Source organism: Vespa mandarinia, chromosome 10 (genome assembly GCF_050613455.1).
Source record: "Vespa mandarinia isolate Hongniang chromosome 10, ASM5061345v1, whole genome shotgun sequence".
NCBI lineage: Eukaryota > Metazoa > Arthropoda > Insecta > Hymenoptera > Vespidae > Vespa > Vespa mandarinia.
The window spans coordinates 2,655,903-2,675,308 of record NC_140819.1 but is presented as its reverse complement, the minus strand read 5'-3'; the positions used below and the strand labels follow the sequence as shown (position 1 = coordinate 2,675,308).

The 19,406-nt window shown below is 27.5% G+C and overlaps 3 protein-coding genes across 4 annotated transcripts; all 3 read left to right on the top strand.

Annotated features, from left to right (window-relative positions):
* Positions 1-12: 12 nt before the first annotated feature.
* Positions 13-3,608, top strand: LOC118444765 (intraflagellar transport protein 81 homolog). Its single transcript, XM_035873361.2, has 13 exons — positions 13-147; positions 585-733; positions 820-931; positions 1,021-1,137; positions 1,200-1,259; positions 1,322-1,474; positions 1,651-1,929; positions 2,022-2,339; positions 2,419-2,569; positions 2,643-2,791; positions 2,855-2,935; positions 2,996-3,159; positions 3,225-3,608. Exons 1-13 carry the CDS (start codon positions 43-45, stop codon positions 3,319-3,321), a joined length of 1,935 nt encoding a protein of 644 aa, XP_035729254.1. The 5' UTR covers positions 13-42; the 3' UTR covers positions 3,322-3,608.
* A 69-nt stretch (positions 3,609-3,677) lies between these two features.
* Positions 3,678-8,488, top strand: Septin4 (septin 4). Its single transcript, XM_085659903.1, has 9 exons — positions 3,678-3,737; positions 4,190-4,366; positions 4,489-4,581; positions 4,776-4,941; positions 5,047-5,197; positions 5,505-5,670; positions 6,118-6,286; positions 7,916-7,997; positions 8,141-8,488. Exons 2-9 carry the CDS (start codon positions 4,270-4,272, stop codon positions 8,300-8,302), a joined length of 1,086 nt encoding a protein of 361 aa, XP_085516029.1. The 5' UTR covers positions 3,678-3,737; positions 4,190-4,269; the 3' UTR covers positions 8,303-8,488.
* Positions 8,489-10,237: 1,749 nt separating this feature from the next.
* LOC118444764 (leukocyte elastase inhibitor) lies at positions 10,238-16,054 on the top strand. 2 transcript variants are annotated; one of them, XM_035873358.2, is made up of 6 exons: positions 10,238-10,584; positions 10,675-10,761; positions 12,929-13,521; positions 13,620-13,949; positions 14,033-14,419; positions 14,495-16,054. In XM_035873358.2, exons 3-6 carry the CDS (start codon positions 12,931-12,933, stop codon positions 15,359-15,361), a joined length of 2,175 nt encoding a protein of 724 aa, XP_035729251.2. In that variant the 5' UTR covers positions 10,238-10,584; positions 10,675-10,761; positions 12,929-12,930; the 3' UTR covers positions 15,362-16,054. The 2 variants fall into 2 exon arrangements, with proteins under 2 accessions (XP_035729251.2, XP_085515876.1); XM_085659750.1 differs by having other exon boundaries at positions 10,238-10,761.
* Positions 16,055-19,406: the final 3,352 nt, after the last annotated feature.

The window sequence follows — 19,406 nt, the reverse complement described above, 5'->3', positions numbered from 1 at the left end:
TATTAACAATACGTGCAATATTTTAAGATAATTATTGCAAGGATGAGCGAAAATATTAAATTTATCGTAGCAGAAGTTAATAAATTGTTAGAAAAAAATTATAATTTGATTGGTTTTAGTGCTTTGAATCCTGAGGACTTATTACAGGTAATAAAACACACACATACATACACACATATACAGGAGAGTTTATTTAAGTAAGGTCATCTAAATATCTCGTTGAATTGTGACGATGCAAAAAATATTTTTTATGTAATATGAATGTTATCAAATGTTTAACATACGACAAAAGTATTTTTTTTTTCAATTTATTTTTGGAGTTATCAAAGTTATCGATGATTTTTTTGCATATAATCATATATATTGTTTTCACATATAATAACATCATCTTGAAAAAATTTTGATCTTTGAAAAAATATTATATCCATTTCGATCTAATGTTATATAATTAGGAAGAAATTGTATCTATTATGTTTTATGTACTAATAATTTATATATATTATATATTAATAATTAATATATATATATTAATATTGTATAAACTATAATTTAATTTTTTAAATTAAAAAAATTTTTTTTTTTAGATCTTAAGTGATGTATTGATAAAAATACAACAACAAGATGCACCAAAAATCGATATTAAAACTGAAACCGCTGAACAGAGTTCAGTACGTATTCTTTCTGCTCTTCGTATACTTAAATATCAACCGAATTCTGATCCAGTGACTTTTCGGTAAAACTTCATTTTTGCTTTCCGATTATATATATATATATATATATGTAATCTTCATGTAAATACTATTTTTTTTTATAACGTAGACAAGGAATCGTTCGAGGTGATTCTGAAACAATATATGCAATTTTAACATGGTTATTAACTCATAAAGATATAGTTCGTCAAAGAGCTTATTTGGCACGTTTTCTTGTTAAGGTAGATAATTTCATCTCAAATTGGTAATATTATTAATTTTCTTATTTATTATTTTACTTTTTGATTATTTTTTACAAATTTTTATATAGATCGAAATTCCATCAGATTATTTAGGAGATCCAGAAATAGCAGCACTGTACGAACAATATTCGAATATGGTTAATCAATTTAAAACTGTTCATAAGGAAAGGGAGATCGGTAAAAAGGTATAGATAAAGCTATAATAAAATAATTTTCCTCATTTCTAATAATTTTCATTCATGTTTAGAATTTTGAGATCGCTGCTGAATTTACCGAAGATCTCAAAGCAATGGAAAAAGAAAAAGAGGTAGATAATTGACGATGAAAATTAATGAAATTTTAAAAAATTAATATTTCAATATTTTTTAGGCAGTTTTGCAACGTATCGAGAAGATGAAAGTTAAAGCTCAACCTGCATTTTATCTTTTGGATGCAGCTCGTGCCTTACGTATGGAAAAAGATCGAGAACGTGATCTTGCTTTACAGAAAGAACAAGAAAGCAAGATAATGTCTGGTTTACAAGTATATACAATTTTCATTCACAATTTTTATTTTTTATTTGTATAACTTATTAACATTTTTCATTTAACACGTATGTGTTTAAAAATTAAATCTAACTTCATAAATATTAAATAATGATCAATATTAATTGGTATAGTCACAACGCCTGAAGTCTGATTGATCTCATTTGCATATAGATATCCTTTCAAGGAATAGAACGTGAGTTGCAAACATTAAAGCGAACTAGTGAGGAAATAACACCTCAAACATTAATACAACATCTAACGGACGAGGTGACCGTACAGACTGCCATAATGAAAGAGAAGTTAGCTTATGAAATTGAGATGAAAAAAAAACGAATAGCTGCTCTTATGTCAGTACGAGGATATTCTTATTTAGGACCAGATCAAATAACAACTTTAAGGAACAAATTAGATTTAATAACAAAAGAAATTCAAGGTTTAGTCGAAACAAAGGTAGCATGATATATTATTCTTTCTAAAAAAAAAGAAAAGAAAAGAAAAAAATCAATCGATCATATATTATTCATTTAATTGTTTACTTGTAGATCACTAAAACTGATAATGATAAAATGGAACCATTTCGTCAACAAGCAACAACAATATCAAATATGAAACGAAATGTACTCGAACGATTAGAGAATACAAATGATCGTTTGAAAGAGTTACAAACGAAATTAGAAGAGAAAAGAGAACAATCGAAAATCTTTATGGAAGAGATGGCACCTAAGGGAGAAGATTTGAAAAAATACGTAGCTCATTTAAAAATCAAAAGTATTTCGTACAAACGTTACAGGGCAGAATTGACGGCGTTGAAAGCTGAAATTGGAGTATTGCAACGAACGGCCGTTATTCTTAAAACACAGGTATTTGTATAATAATTAAGAAATTAAATAATTCATTTAAAAAATAAATTATTATTATATTATTATTTATATATTTCAGGCAGCGTTAATAGACCAAGGAAATAAAAATTTAGATTTAGGAAAGCAATCGATTCCTGATAGTTACACACCGGCCAATGCATTTTCAACAAATGTGCAATTATTCAAAATGATATCTGCACTACGTGCTAAACTCCTACCTTTATTAAATGGTATAAAAAGTATAAATTTTATAACATGTAGACACATATTTTTAATGTTTTTATCTATGTTATAATATTACAGAAACTCAGACGTTACGACAAAAGTCTCGTGACTTGGAGGAACGTTATAGGAAAGCTAACACAGTTCAGTCGACTTTAGAAACAGTTATCGGAAGTCCAACAGGAAATGTATTATTTGAAATAAATCAATTAAAAGAGAAGATAGCGAAGGTAATATATATTTGTATATGTGTGTGTATGATAAAAAATACAATATAAATGTTTATATAAAAGGATAAAGAAGAAAAAGAAAGGCTCAAAGAAGCATTATCCAAAATGAAAAGTTTGGAACAAAGAATACAAAAAGAAATGGATGTAAGTAAATATTGAATAGTTATGATTAAAATTATTTAAACAATCGATACATTTTTTTAGGCATCGTCAAGTTCTGATAATAGCCGAAGTTTAAAAGATGAGTTTAGCGATTCGATTGCGGTCGAAGAAGAAATTATGAAAAATTTAAAACTTCAAAAAGAAAATCTTGAAAAAGATGCTAGTAAAAATGAAAAACAAACACAACAATGGAATCAAATTGCAGCGTATGTATATCCAATAGATATTTTAATTTAAGAGATAAAATTATAAATAATTTTTTTTATTTTAGAATATTCACTTGCAAAATTCAATGTGCAGAAGATAGTAAACATAATGATGGGATTGTAGTACGCAGAGGAGGAGCTGAAACTCTTGTATTGCAATAATACAATTTTAATTTGCATAACTATATATAATATTGTATTTCGAAAAAGAAAATATATTATTTTTTATTTTAATTATAGTTACATATTTTCAATGTAACTTAATCTTAAAATAATATATATATATATATAAATTTTTTTTTTAAATAAACGACAAATATTAATTACGTTAAAAAGAGAAATAATCTATTTTACTGTGGTCATTGATTATTAACGATTATTAACGATTGAACCTTGCTATATAGTGTTTTCTGTACAAATAGAGAAAGAGAGAGAGAGAGAGAGAAAGAGAAAGAAAGAGAGAGGATTAGAAAAAATATAGAAGTACAGATTATTGATCGCCGGTACAATAGTGCGTCAGCGCAGACGGTCGAAGAAGCAACGGGCGTTCTCGCAACCCAGACGCATACAATACATTGGTAGAGAGTTGACAGTTTACTTTTATTATTCTGTTAGAACGATAATACATACAACTACGTAGTGTGTTGATATGCCCGATAATACGTGTTCTATTTCCTGTTGATCTTTACTAGGTTTTATCATCGATGAGTTTAATGCAAATAAGATTATAAATAAAAATCATTTAAAATATCGTCATACGTTCGATGAGAAGTTTGTCTCAACAACAAAAAGCTTGAAGTTATTTATAACGAATTATTAACATTTTTTGTGATTAGAATAATGTGAGTTTTTCTAATCTTAACTAGTCAAAGATAAATATATATTTTTTTTTATTTATTACTAATCTTATGAGTGAAATATATCGATCTGAAAATTATGAAATAATTTATAAATAAATTGTAAAATAAATTTTAATTTAATAATTTATTAAACACTAATATTCAATTATTTCTTTGTTCTATTTAATAAGACAGGGATTACATCGGTTTTGCCACTCTTCCCGAACAAGTACATAGAAAATCGGTTAAAAGAGGATTCGAATTTACCTTGATGGTATTAGGCGAAACTGGACTTGGAAAATCAACGCTTATTAATAGTCTTTTTCTTGGAGATTTATACAAAGAACGACGTATCCCAGATGCTTCAGGTTTGTACGTACATATTTAATTGAATGTATGAATATATTTATATAATCTCTTGATATTTTATTTTATTTTATTAAATTATCGTTATATTTATTATATGGATTATAACACATTTTGTTTTTAGAGCGCATTGATAAAACTACTACGATTGAAAAAAAAACAATGGATATAGAAGAACGAGGTGTTAGATTACGTCTAACAATCGTAGATACACCAGGTGAATTAAATTATTAATAAAACAATTCATCTTTCTTTTTTTTTTTTTACTATCTACTTCGAAAAGAAAAGGTTTACAAATAATATAATATTGTACTATTTACATATTATTATTTTTATTTACGTATTATTATACAATTTACAGACTATTATACAAGTTATATACTTATGACAATTTTTTCTTTGAATATCAAGGATTTGGAGATGCTGTTAATTGTGAAGACACATGGAAACCATGCTTGGCATATATCGATGAACAATTTCGTCAATATTTCACCGATGAAAGTGGATTAAATAGAAAAAATATTCAAGATAATAGGGTACATTGCTGTTTATATTTTATTCCACCATATGGTCATGGGTAAGTAAAAAAACAGACGGAGATTATTTCCCCGATTTGTATTAGGGGAATAATCCCAATTTATTTAACTAATTTATATAACTAATAATTGTAAAATATTTTTAGTTTACGGCAATTGGATCTCGAAGTATTACGACGTTTACATAGAAAAGTTAACGTAGTACCTGTAATCGCAAAAGCCGATACACTTACTACACAGGAAGTTAAAAAATTGAAGGAACGAATTCTTGCTGATATAGAAGAACATGAAATTCAGGTAAACTTTGTTGTTTGTATATTTTATTATTTTTCTTTGTATATATAATATATAAATATATATATATATATATATATATATATAAATAATATATATATATATATATAAATAATATATAAATAATATATATATATATATATATAAATAATATATAAATAATATATATATATATATATATATATATATATATATATTAAAATCATATCTATCCTTCTGTGTATTTCGATGAAAAAAAAAGAAAAAAAAACAAAAAAGAAGAAAAAAATGAAGATGTGATATCGGTAAAAATTAATTTGTATTTACGTAGATATATCAATTCCCTGATTGTGATAGCGACGAAGACGAAGAATTTAAACAACAAGATAAAGAATTGAAAGCATGTATACCTTTTGCGGTCGTGGGTAGTTCTACCGTTTTGGAAGTAGCAGGAAGGAAAGTTCATGGTCGACAATATCCTTGGGGAGTCGTAGAAGGTGAACTCTTTTATGCTGGATTTTTCTGTTCTTTCCTTTCCTTTTTTTTTCTTATATCTTATACCAATGCTTGCATAATATTATACGTACTTTATATAATAAAGCAGGTGTCTGATGCTGATGAAACAATGTAAGTGGAACAATCACGTGATCTTTTTCGAATCGTATACTACAATATATTGCAGTTTAATTATATTATCGAACAGAAGAACATTTTCGCTTTGTAATATCTCTTTAGATATTAGGTGGAAATATTAAGCAATTAGGTGAAAACATTGTAAATGTTATTTGATAGGTTTTCGTTGTACTTTAAAAAAAGAAAAAAAAAAAAGAAACGAAAAAGAAGAAAAAAGTAAAAAAAAACAAAGAAAAGAGAAAAAAAACTTTTCAGTTATCTATTTAACAAAAATTATCGTATATTCTTCAACATTATAATTTTGATCATAGTCGAGAATCCAAAGCACAGCGACTTTGTGAAACTCCGAACAATGCTGATATCAACGCATATGCAAGATCTTAAGGACGTAACACAAGATGTACATTATGAGAATTTTCGGGCCCAATGCATTTCACAAATATCACAACAAGCAATACGGGAACGGAGGTATTTACGCATGTAAATAATTATTGTATTTCAGTAGGTACATACGTATTTATGCATGCTTACTATTATACATAGAGCGTTATCAATGTTATTCGAGATAAAACTACTTGAAACAATGAAAAATAAATTGAAGAAATCTTTTAACAACATAAATAATTCATTCAAAAATTTTCAATGAATATAAAAATAAAATTAATTCAAATATATCTGACAATAAACAATAGTTATAAACATTCTATTAAATTTAATTTAAAAGAATTTTATATTAAAATCTGTATCATCTTTCGTATTAATATATACGTACCACTTGTGAAACCAATTCAATACAATCCATATATACAGGACTAATTCTAAAAGAGATTACAAGGTTTTCTTTGGTCACGGCGATGACTGGTATGAGCTTTGTGTAGTGCTATCATTGTGTAAACGATGCAATGATTCCTTCTTTGAAGCTTAATGCGTCAATGGGAAGAAATACGAAGAGGTGCTCTTTTAAGAAAAAAAATATTTCTGTGAAAGTGGGAGATATAGCTATACAAAAAAGAAAAAATAGCTACGTCAAAGTAAACTTCATAAAAATAGCGAATTTGATAAAAGAATTTCATGAAGAATGGGCTGCTTATTTATATGTTACCTCGTCATCTTATCACTTAACACTTATCACCTATCACGTGTTTTAAGTCGCATACAATCATTGGTTTTTCATTTTTTCAATGGATTAAATTAAATTCATTGAACGATACCGCATATATCGTTAAGATGATTCAAACACAATATAATCGAACATGATCACGTAATCTATTGTACATATATTAAAATGATGAAAGACCTTGAATCAACAGAAATAACTTGAGACAATAGCTTTCTTTGACTTTCTTTTCCGAATGAATAAAAAATTAAACGCGCGCGCACGTGTGTGTTTCTCCACGTGTAAAAAAAAAGAAAATAAATTAATATACACCTATTAATAAATATAAATATGTTATATGATTTGTTTGATTTTGACTTAACACAATCTTTTCTATGACGTCTCGGATAACATATCTAACGCTTTATGTATTAGTATAACACTTACTTATTAATAATTTAATTGTATGATTTTACATTATTTTTACGAGTCAAAGAAATGAAATTTATCCAATTCCCATAATTAATTACACTTGATGATATTGTAAGAAATAAAGATGATTAATTTTCAATTGACTTTCTTTTTTTTTTAATAAAGGAGTCGTATTTACACACGTCATTTCTACATTTAATTGTTCCAGTGGCTATCAATAAAGTCACGGTCATCGATGTGTAATTCAGATTATATCGTGCCAGATAATAACAGCATAATAACATATATATATACATTATATATCTATATCTATAATCGAAGATTTTATTATTAGCTGTAAAAATAACGAGTCGGGAAAAAAATAAGAAATAGAAAAGAATTGCATGTATTGACGATGGATATTTTCAAATATCTTTTTTTTCTATTTCATTCGAATTATATTAGAATTATATTAGAATTTGTAAAAAAAAAGAAGATAAAGAAAACATTGTGAATTCATATACGCATGCATAATTATTTTTATTAATGAACATGTTACATATTTATATGTACATATATATATATATTTTTTTTTTTTACAGTAAATTGAAAAGAGATTCGGGTCCACATTTTGAAAACAATATATCTGACACGGATAGATTGCTCCTGCAAAAGGATGAAGAGGTAAGAATAAATATGGATAATCTAATTTTTATGATCCAGAATTGTAGAACAATCAATACTTTCTAAAATTTCTTTTATATATATATATAAAATATTATATTATATTGATAGTAAAATTGTGTTTTATTTTTTTTTTTTTGCAGATACGAAGAATGCAAGACATATTAGCACAAATGCAAGAAAAATTGAAAGCAACGGGACAAGTTGGAAATAACATCGGAATGAGAGGCAGGGTTGGAAGTCTCGGTAACGACTTGGACGTTACTGATGTAGATAAAAAACGAAGCAGTATTATTGACGTTTAAGAATAGCAATTACAATGGTAGATTATTTATCTTTGATTTGTAATAATGTTGGTAAAATGTTAACGTTGAGCAAGAACAACTTTTTTATACGACGTATGTTTTACATAACTTATTAATAAAGTGATTATATATCATGCGCACAAAGAAACAAACAAAAAAAAAGAGAAAGAATGAAACATATATATATATATATATATATATATATATATATATACATATACATACGTGGTTTGACTTTTTTTTTTAGATTAGTAGAGAGAGAGAGAGAGAAAGTTTTTAAAAAATAATTAAATTTTTTGCAATAAATAAATTCTTGAAACAATTCTACTTTATGACAAATAATCTCTTTGCGTAAAGGTTAAAAGCAGGAGAAAGTAAGTGATAAAGTACAATTAAAAATTCTGGACTTTCCAAAGGAGTTTCCATGGAACATGACAAATTTCTACGCAACGTATTAAGAATATTATCTGACGATTCTCACTATCTATTGACGGAAGTCTGAGCAATCAAACTACTGTTATCCGTGTTAGGAACGTACATACATAAATATATATGTATGTATGTGGGTAGACTGTGGATAGACTAATCTCGAATGAACGTAATTTCAAAGTTATCATTTTCGCTTTCTAACTCTATGCACAGAAAATCAATTTATTTTTATGTTTTTACTTTTTGACGCGACAATTCTATTCTTTTCTAAGACATTGGGTTGCATCTGAATCAAAATATAAATTAAAATAAATTTATTTGTTTTAAAACACGAATAAAAAAAAAAAGAAAAATACATCATGGAAATTAAAAAATGCCATGAAATTCGTTCTATAATCGTGATTATTTGTATCACGATATTTTTATCATTTAATAAATCGATGATCTTTTTTTTTTCATTCGGTGAAAGCAAAATACATACATATCAAATAAGTTCAAAGTTGAACAATCGAGAGAAATTTCGCAATATACAAATACAAATTTTTATGCCATTTTCACAATATTTTTTATTTTATTTCTATGATAATTGTAAGATACAAAAAATGAAAGCGTTTGCGATTTAGAAAAAATATTTAAATCGTCAGAATTGTTTGAGGAATGTAAACTTCTTGTTATATAACTAATTGTAAGATCTCGAGAAAAAGATACAAAAGATATACTGTAAAGAATTTATTGCACCAATTGTTTGAACTCATTGAAAAAATAGACGCATAAAATTATATATGTGATGGAACTAATGAAACGTAAAAAGACTGGGAAATACCAGTTTCTGACTTTTCATCACAAGGAAAAATTTTTGTTAAATGAGAACGTGATCCATAATAACACAATAAAAGAGGGAATAAAAATTATTTGTTCTTATAAATTCTAATTTTTATCAATCTCTTATAAAAAAAACAATATCATATTCGAAAATTTAAATTATAGTATTAAAAATTTCTTCAATCGAGAATATTGTTATGTTCAACATGGATATCAACATGGGTATCAGTGAACTAATCGATGAAACGAAAACAAATTATTTTTTCTTGTAAACAAATTTTTATCAATTTTTTAACGATCATTCTCAATGGAAAATTTTTCAAACAAACGATAATTTTCTCGAATTCGAACATCATTCAAGGAAACTATTAATTATAATTGATAAAATAAAGGAAAATTATATGCTTTTGTCACAAAATTTTTTTTATCAAATTCGTATGAGGTCATTTTTCATACTTGCAATAATTAAAACATTTACGTGATAAAGACGACAAACGACGAAACAATGCTCATACATACTTTTTAGTCACCTCAATTTTAGCCACCTCTTTTTTACTTTCACAGAACGGAAGGAACTCTACGTTTCTTTTTCTAACACACATGGCGATCGTGCCAGCGTGGAGGGGATGAAAGAGTCATGGAACGCAGTAATCGCGAATGTATATACATGTACGTAAACGAACGAGTCAGTCGTGCTATTGGAAAGGCCTCGTCTTGACGTCTTTCTTGTCTTTCTCTTGCGTGTATATTTCTCTTTTAGATAATATTTAAAAGTTATATTTTTAGAATCGTCGAAGTATAACATTCCGCAAATTTTTTCTTGATAAAAAAAATATCGTAATGAATCATTTCGATATATAAAGAAGATCGTTATTCGTTATACATTAATTTAACTCTTGGTTTAAACGTTTCAATTTGAGATTGAGATCGAGATCGATACAGTTAAGTGAAATTACCGTTCGATCCGTGATGATCCTCGAGAAACGTTGAAATAGAACACGAACATTATTATAGTTCTTCTTCCATCGAATGTATTTATAAATCAAGAATATTAGTTTTATTATTTTTTTATTTTCTTTTTATTTATTTTTTGTTTTTTTTTGTTTTTTAATATAATAAAGATCGAGGATTGAAAAATAATTACAACGATCGATCTCTTCGATTCTACAAGAAATTAAAAGGAAATATTTCTTTCTCTCTGGGAAAAGGTTAGTACAATATTTTGCTGGTATTTTTTTACATTACACTCTCATATATCCTTTCTTCGTATCATCTAATAAATTATAGTATTTACGGTAAATTGTCACGCTCTTACATTATTCCAATGATCAACGATACATAAGATGTAATCATGCACGGAACGTGACTTTAGAATAATTCATTCTTTTACAAATTCTTTGTATTATCCATTGTACGATCAAGGATCTTTTCGTTTACTGCATATCAAGTTTGATAGTTGATTATCATACATGATTTCAATGTTATTCGATACAAATTTATTTTTATTGGGATTTCCTATCACGCAATCTGATAGCTTGTATATAAACTTTTTTTTCTTTTCTTTTCCATAAATATTAATTATTAATTAGCTTCGTCATTGATACCAGTTACAATCTCTGTAAAAACTTAATCGTTATACAGTTAGAAAAAATTCGATGCTATATAGTTAAACTTACAACTAGTTAAATTAAGTTTAGAAAAGAACATTCGAAGCTAAAATAGAACATGATATTGAAATCGGTGGCAAAGAACTAAGCTGACATTTAGAATATTAAGGTCATCCATACGTTTATGTCTATTCATTAAATGCGAACGCCATTCAAAAACATTATTAAAGATTATGATCATGAATTACATCATGGCCGTATCCTAAAAGAATTATTATTTGACATATTATTTTTTTTTTGAAATGTCATATTATCGTTCACATTTTGGTTTTTATTAATTTAAGAAAAAAAAAAAGAAAAAAAGAGAGAAAAAAATAAAAAAGAAAAAGAAAAGAAAGGAAACAAAGAAGAGGCTGTAAAATATAATATGTCGACGTAATTTTTGAATAATATAAATCATTAAAATTTCATTAATATTTATATGGGTTATAATTTCTTAATAACTTTGGATGAATATATTGTATACATGGTTTTACGACTTCTTTCTTGCAAAACATATAATTACTTAGTGACATTAAGTATTTCGATATTGAGTATTTCTCAATCGGAATGTAAACTTTTTAACTTCGAAAGAAAATAAGATATTGTAATGCCTATTACAATGATTGATAAGTTTACGTATATAAAATTGATTAAAAATAAGGTAAAAGTTAAAATAAAAATTGTTAAAGTAAAAAAAGCCAAAATAAAAAGTTATAAACGAAATATAGTATGGATATTTTTGTTCTTAGGTAAATCAGAAGATTTTAAAATGGATTTTAAAATTCAATTACACTTTTTCAAGACCTTTAGAAATAACTTTTTCTTTCAGATCGTAAAACTACAAGGTCTTACGAAATTAAAAGAATATAAAGCTTCGAAAAAAAATAATTGATTTTTAATATCACTTAACATGTTTTGGCCCATCTAAAAACTTTTCAGTCATCCTATATATATATATATATAGGATAGAAATATAATATATATAAATATATATATATATATATATATATATATAAATATAAAATATTGACAAATTTTCTAACTTGAAGTTAAGTCAACAGTTTGAATATAAAAGTCTAGTCAAGGGTATGTATAATGATAAAGTGCAAAGATGTTAGAAAGGATCGATAAAAGCATTATATATTCATTTGGTTTGATTATAACGTTCCTTTTTCTATTTTTGTTTTGTATCATTGAGCGAGCATTGAGAGAGATTATTATTTTTAAAACTAAATTTTATTCATGTTCCAAAATATCAATGAATTTCTCAAATGTTCGTAATCGTGATAAAAAAGACAGATAGATAGAGAAAAAGAGTGAGTGAGAGAGAGAGAGAGAGAGAGAGAGAGAGAGAGAGAGAGAGAGAGAGAGAGAGAGAGAGAGAGAGAGAGAGAAAGATTATTCCTTAATTATAAAAGTAATTATTTATTAGATCATCATGTACTTAGAATGTCATCTAATGAATAAAAGACCATTATTGATTGTGACAATTGGTACCATGTTTACTTCCTGTAAGCAAACTAATTTGACTGCGCAAACACGTCATCCAAAGCAGATAGAGAACATGACGTATTAATACATTTCACTAGCTAAAAACAACTATGATGATAGAAAAGACTTTTGTTATTAACAAAATAAAAAAAAATTATTTTTTTTATATTTCTTTACGTTTTTTTTGTGCTTTTTTTGTTTTTTAATTGGGGCATGTAATTATTTTCATTTTCAGAAATGATCACGTTTATAATATTCCTAGGACTAATTGTCTTGGGTAAATCACAATTGATTTATCCGGATCAATACGATTATCTGAAGACCTCAACTTATTCGGCTTATGCTAATAGTCAGCAACAATCATATCCTGCTGCCGTTGCATACGCTGAACCAGCAGCAGGAGCAGCACCCGTGGCATATTATGCAGCAGGAGCAGCACCCGTGGCATATTTCGCACCAGCAGAAGCACCCGCAGCATATTCTGCAGCAGCACCCGGAACATATTCTGCAGCAGCACCCGCAGCATATTCTGCAGCAGTAGCAGCAGCACCCATGGCATATTATGCATCAGGAGCAACACCCGTGGCATATTATGCTTCAGGACCAGCACCCGTAGCATATTATGCATCAGGAGCAGCACCCATGGCATATTATGCAGCAGCACCAGCATCCATGACATATTCATCACCCGCTTCTATCGTAAATCAATTATCTGGACAACCGACAGGAGATTCCTTATCTCAAGCTGCATCACAAATAAATGTTAATACGATCGCGGCACCGATTTCACCTCTTGCTCAATCATTACCATTAGATTGGGCTTATCGAGTAAGATAATATAAATATTTTCTTATTAAATTATTTATTTCGTCTTTCAAACGAAATGTTCGATTTTCCACTTGAACATTATTTATTTACTTCTTCAGGTGAATGATATAATCTCGAAAGGTGTCACGAAATTAGCTCTAAATATCCAAAATGTACTATATGCTAACAATTTGGCATCAGTAAAAAACGAAAAAGACAATATAGTATTCTCGCCACTTAATATTGCTGGATCTCTCGCATTAATTCATTTAGGATCAGCGGGAATAACTTTCGAAGAGGTATCGAGAATCCTTGGACTTGCTATGGGAGTTGACATTTCTACGCATTCAGAACTTGTTCATCAAATTTTCGGATTATTGATTTCTGTAGTCCATGAGAAAGCTGAATCTACAAGGATTATAGACATTGCAAGTGCTATTTTCTTGCAGGTATAAAAAATATTTGGAATTTTTTTATATGAAATTTCTTTTTATCTGAAAATAATATATACCTTTCTTAAAAATACTATTAGGAAGGTTTTCCAATTCGACCAGAATTTAAGACAATCAGTGAAAATGTATACCAAAGTGCAATAATGAATCTTGACTTTCAAGAAAGAGGAAAGGAAGCACAAGACAAAATAAATGCATGGGTAAAAGAAAACACAAACGGAAAGATTTCAACGATTTTAAATGATATACCATCACCTGCCACGAAAGTGATCATAGCTTCGGCATTATACTTCAATGCCGAATGGAATAGATATTTCATAACGGGAGCTACTGGTAGAAAAAACTTTTCCATCGAACCAAATGAACAGATCCTAGTAGACATGATGTACAATGCTGGAGATTTTCCTTTTTACGAAGATAAAAATTATGGCGTTAAAATTGTTGGTCTACCATATAAAGGATTAGATGTAAGTTAGATGTATATTTGTTTTATTCATTTGTACATCAATACAGTGGGATTAACATTTTCTTCTTATTTTTAGACTACTATGTACATTATGTTACCTAAGGCAGAAGGTGCAAGAGCATTAGGCGAATTTGAGAGGACACTAACACCAGAGATCATTGAATATTTAATTCAAAACATGAAAAATCAAACCACTATATTAGGGATGCCTAAAATGAAGATTACTAGTTCTTTAAAATTGAAAAAAGTACTCAAGAGTTTAGGTTTAACATCTTTGTTTAATCCGGCAACAGCAGATTTGAGTTTATTATCACCTGGTTCAAGAGAACTGATTGCAAGCGCAACTCAAAATCCAACAATTAAGAACAGTAAAAGCTTTAATGATCAAAATAGACAATTGAACAATAGAGACCAATTAGTTTTCTCAAGATTCGGTGGTGATTCAGACGGAGGGCAAGTGTATAAAAAACATTTATTCAAATATATTGATAATACTCGCCGTTATAATATCGAGCAATGGGCTACGGGGTTTAATATAAGAAGAATGCAAAGGAAACGACGTGAAATCGAAACTGAACTAATCGACGATGAAAATAACGTTAAAAGAGTTCGAAGACAAAGTAGACCTATGTCCGAAGATTTTCTCCGTATTGTTGAAAGTAGAAATTTCCGATCATATGGGTTGGACGATCTTAGAAATAGTGCGACTTTAGCTAATCCTGGTTTATATGCTGATGAGGTATTACATAAAGTAGACATTGAAATTAACGAAAAAGGTACTGAAGCTGCAGCAGCAACCACAATTGTCTTAGAAAGAGATGGTAGACAAAAAAGGTTGTTAGCTAATAGACCTTTCCTATTTTTCATTAGACATAATCCTACAAAATTGATATTGTTTTGGGGTACTATTAACACACCTACTCCGAATTTTTCTAATACGTAAATAAAAATTTTTATCTAATAGTATTTAATACTTTGGATTATAATTGCATCTATCTATCTAGCTATCTATGTGTGCGTACGTGCGTGCATGTGTGTGTGTGTGTGTGTAATTAGCTTTGATAGAGCTGAACTCTATCATAAACTAGATTGATTAATACCTATTTAATTATATTTCATTTTCATATGATGCTTATATAAGATTCTTTGTTTATTTATTTATTTTTTTTTTTTTTTTTGTATAAAACACCAAAGAAATTTAACTTCAAATCATTAAAGAGCTTATTATTCATCTACATTAGATTAGTTAGTATATAAAAATAAATATACTTTTTATTACTTTACTTATAAATACTTTACTTATAAATATACTTTTTTAACAAATGAGTACGATATTTGAAATTCTATATTAATGCTACGAATATTAATAAACAAAAAAATGATATGAATATATATATTCATATCATGCTATATATTCATATGCTGTGTTGTTCTATGCTATGTTATACTAATTTCAAACAGATAATACATAAGATATAATGAGCTCTACTGCTTAAGGACAATGTTCTTCTTACATTAGATCCAACCTCCTAAACTAAAATGGATTTATTTGTTTTGCAAGAATGTAATATTTTGTTCTGTAAGAATAGAGGAAGTATGAGGAAAGTAACAATGAAAAACGAATGAATAAAGTAAATTAATTAAAACAAATAGACATATATTAATTTCTTTGAACAATTCCTTTATCAAGTACCAATTACCACGATATTATCGTTCCTCTATCAACGTTAACTGGAAGTGTTAGCGTTTAAATATTAGTAAAATAATATTATTTATTAATTATATTCTTCTGAGTTCGTGATTTATATTAGTTAAAAGACTAAATTGAATTTATTTTATATCGATTTTATCTTACGATTTTTGACATGTTTCTAAGAATATTCTATTGTTTAAATATTACTAAAATAATCTTATTAATGATTCCTTTCCGAATTTAAATGTGTGTCTATTTCACACGATTGATTTTATTTCGATAGTGCAAGATTTACTTCTTATATCTATAAATTTAAAAATCATCATTATCTTAATCTACGTTTATCAAGTATAAATCTATGTTCCAATGAATGTAATTTCGAAATATTCGTAACTTCTAACATATTCCGAAATCTATAATAAATTAATTATATCGAATATGAAAAGTTCTTAATCTTTAATCTTCCTGTAATGTGATACAAACGAAGAACATGATATATATTTAAATGTAAACCTTCACACATGTGTTTTTCGCAATTGCCATTCGTTTCGTGATTTTTAAAAGCCCTAATTTAATGACTCTAATACAACTTGATTTTATAAAAAAGAAAAGAAATAAGGAAAGAACGTGTGTGTGTGTGTGTGTGTATATATATATATATATATATATATATATATATATATATATATAGATTATTTATCTATATATATAAAGATATAAAAAGAAAATTCTGAATTTAATTTAATTTAAATTTAAAAGAGAAAAAGAAAATGAAAAATTCTCGATCTTAATCTAAACAAATATTCTTTTCCCGTGATATGTGGGAAATGGAGAACTTGGCACACATTTTGGTGTACTCAGCTCCATGTGTACCGTTATTCAGTGCAATTTTAGTGGTTTCCACAATTGCCATATCATATGTTTCGTTACTATGATTTTACTGGAATTTAATTTTATTGAAATAAGAAATATATTAGTTGTGAAAGATAAAAGTATGAATTTAATTTAATTTAACTTTAAAGAAAAGAAAAAAGTGAAAAATGTATGACTTGAGTTTTATAATAAAATTGCAAAATATCAAATGATCTCGAAGATAGCTATTCTCGAAAGTTACTGGTGAACCTTCGAAAATAATTGAATAGTCTATAATTGCCCTCTTGAGCCACAGTTTATGGGGGGCTCTTCGACAAATACTAAAACTGTTCAAAAACTATAACAACAAAATTTTATTCTAAATTCTAAGATATAAAAAAAACCCTAACACAATCCTAACGTATCTAAAAAATAAATGAAAAATCTTATCTCTTTGGATACAAACTGATTATTACTTTTTCAGGAGATATCTTTCCGCAGCGTAGGAAAAATTAGAATTAAGATATTTATTGTTGAAAATCCTGAACTAAACATTCATATATTTATCATCTAGACTTACGGATTATGACTTTACAAGTTTCTTTATTTTTTAGCAAATACTCTACTCGACTTTTCTTTTTCAAAAGTAATAACTTTATCGAAAGTTCTTTTTTATCAATTTAAATTGCTTAAATATTTAATTAATAACTATTTAAAAATATAAAACAAACCCTTGGACGCTCCTTACAAACGAGTATTTTAATTATTATAAGAAAATCATGCATCAATTTCGCTTATAATCCAGATACTATTCTTCGTGAATGTCTTCTTACTCATCCTTATTAGAATCCGTGAATAATTCGTGCATTAAAATATTCGAAATTTCAAATAATTATAATTAACGCATTTGAACAAGAAGACCCTATTCTAATGAAATAAATACATCAAAACACAACAAACCATTTACGAATAAATCTTTTAAGAAGAAATTTAATAATTTTCTATTAATTAATTACAACCAATTACTCGTATCGATTCAGATTTTTCATCCTCAACATGATTGAATGATCAAAGGAACTTAAAAATTCACTTACTATTTAAGAAGTTCTACGATGGTTCCAGAACACTCTAAAACACTCGTCTGTGATTGAAATTGAGGGTGGATCGGAATTGAGGGTAGCTGATTGAAGATATGGTAGATCAATATCGAAGTTGAATGAGATCCTCTTCAGTAATTCACTGATTCTAATTAATAGTAGTTATTTATTAACAGACGGTCACTGAATTTACTCCACGAAACTCTACTATCGTTTATAAACACAGTCTGTGCGACTTGTTAAAAAACAATAAACTTCGCGAATAAACATTGACTCTGACTGTATTGCTCGCAGTCAATGTAAAAACACTTGCTGTTTAAATTGCGAAACGCGAGCGAACGAACTACTTCGCGATATTCTTATTTTAACAATACACACTCGATTACTTCTTTGTTAGGTGCGCGATTGCAATGAAGTTCTGAAATAAAAAAATTATAAACAAAATTATTAGTATCACTTTTATAAGAAGAAACTATATAAATTATTTAAGAAATGTATGATATACAATTATATATACTTTATCTATAAGATAATTAAATGTAGCGGTACGGAAAGATTGTATTTCCACGTTTAATCCTCAGAGTACGAGAGGAAACTGACATGGTAATTCACATGGTACTTCTAATGATCATTCTTGTTAACATTAAACGATCGACACACGCTGGAAGAAAATTATTCTATGTCTAACGCGTCTTAAGAGCTTTGCGATGCTTTACGGAATTAAGTTTAAATAATTATAAAATGATCGTCTCTATAATATGTTTAATCTTAGTTGTGTCACCCAAAATTAACTTTGATCTCAATTAAAACAATTTGCACATTGCATGATTCATGATTTTTTTTTACGACAAAGTTGGAAATGCGTTTTCAAACCTATTAATTATTATTTCCGAGGTTTCAAAGAATACACAGTATTTTTTTGGAATAAAAATTATTCATTTTGTATAAATGAGAGCTGTTCAAAGTGCTTGAGGTGTAGCTCATCCCAAATGTGCAACTTAAAATTATTTTGTAGTGTGCACAACTAAGGTTAAACGTAACGGAAAGAGTTTATTTAATCCTCGGAGTACAAAAGGAAACTTAAGTGATTACTCGCATGGTCCTTTTATTGGCATTAAACAATTGACGCATGTTGAAAGAAAATTATTCTGTCTAACGCGCTTAAGGCTGTTTATCACCCCTGCTTTTATATGCCAACAATGAGAATAGGCATAATTTTTGACCGAATTTGATTAACAAGATCTCATTTTAAAGACGAAGGTTTAATCTGGCGTAAATCTTTTTCGAATTTTTGAAAAACCTTTACTTTTTGGAAAAAATCGTATTAAAAAATGATATCTTTTCAA

Coding starts and splice junctions, on each gene's coding strand:
- LOC118444765 (XM_035873361.2), top strand. CDS start 43: ATGAGCGAAAATATTAAATTTATCGTAGCAGAAGTTAATAAATTGTTA. Junction 148..584: donor ATCCTGAGGACTTATTACAG/GTAATAAAACAC, acceptor TTTTTTTTTTAG/ATCTTAAGTGATGTATTGAT. Junction 2,936..2,995: donor GAATACAAAAAGAAATGGAT/GTAAGTAAATAT, acceptor ACATTTTTTTAG/GCATCGTCAAGTTCTGATAA.
- Septin4 (XM_085659903.1), top strand. CDS start 4,270: ATGGTATTAGGCGAAACTGGACTTGGAAAATCAACGCTTATTAATAGT. Junction 4,367..4,488: donor ACGTATCCCAGATGCTTCAG/GTTTGTACGTAC, acceptor TTTTGTTTTTAG/AGCGCATTGATAAAACTACT. Junction 6,287..7,915: donor GAACGGAGGTATTTACGCAT/GTAAATAATTAT, acceptor TTTTTTTTACAG/TAAATTGAAAAGAGATTCGG.
- LOC118444764 (XM_035873358.2), top strand. CDS start 12,931: ATGATCACGTTTATAATATTCCTAGGACTAATTGTCTTGGGTAAATCA. Junction 13,522..13,619: donor CATTAGATTGGGCTTATCGA/GTAAGATAATAT, acceptor TTACTTCTTCAG/GTGAATGATATAATCTCGAA. Junction 14,420..14,494: donor TACCATATAAAGGATTAGAT/GTAAGTTAGATG, acceptor TCTTATTTTTAG/ACTACTATGTACATTATGTT.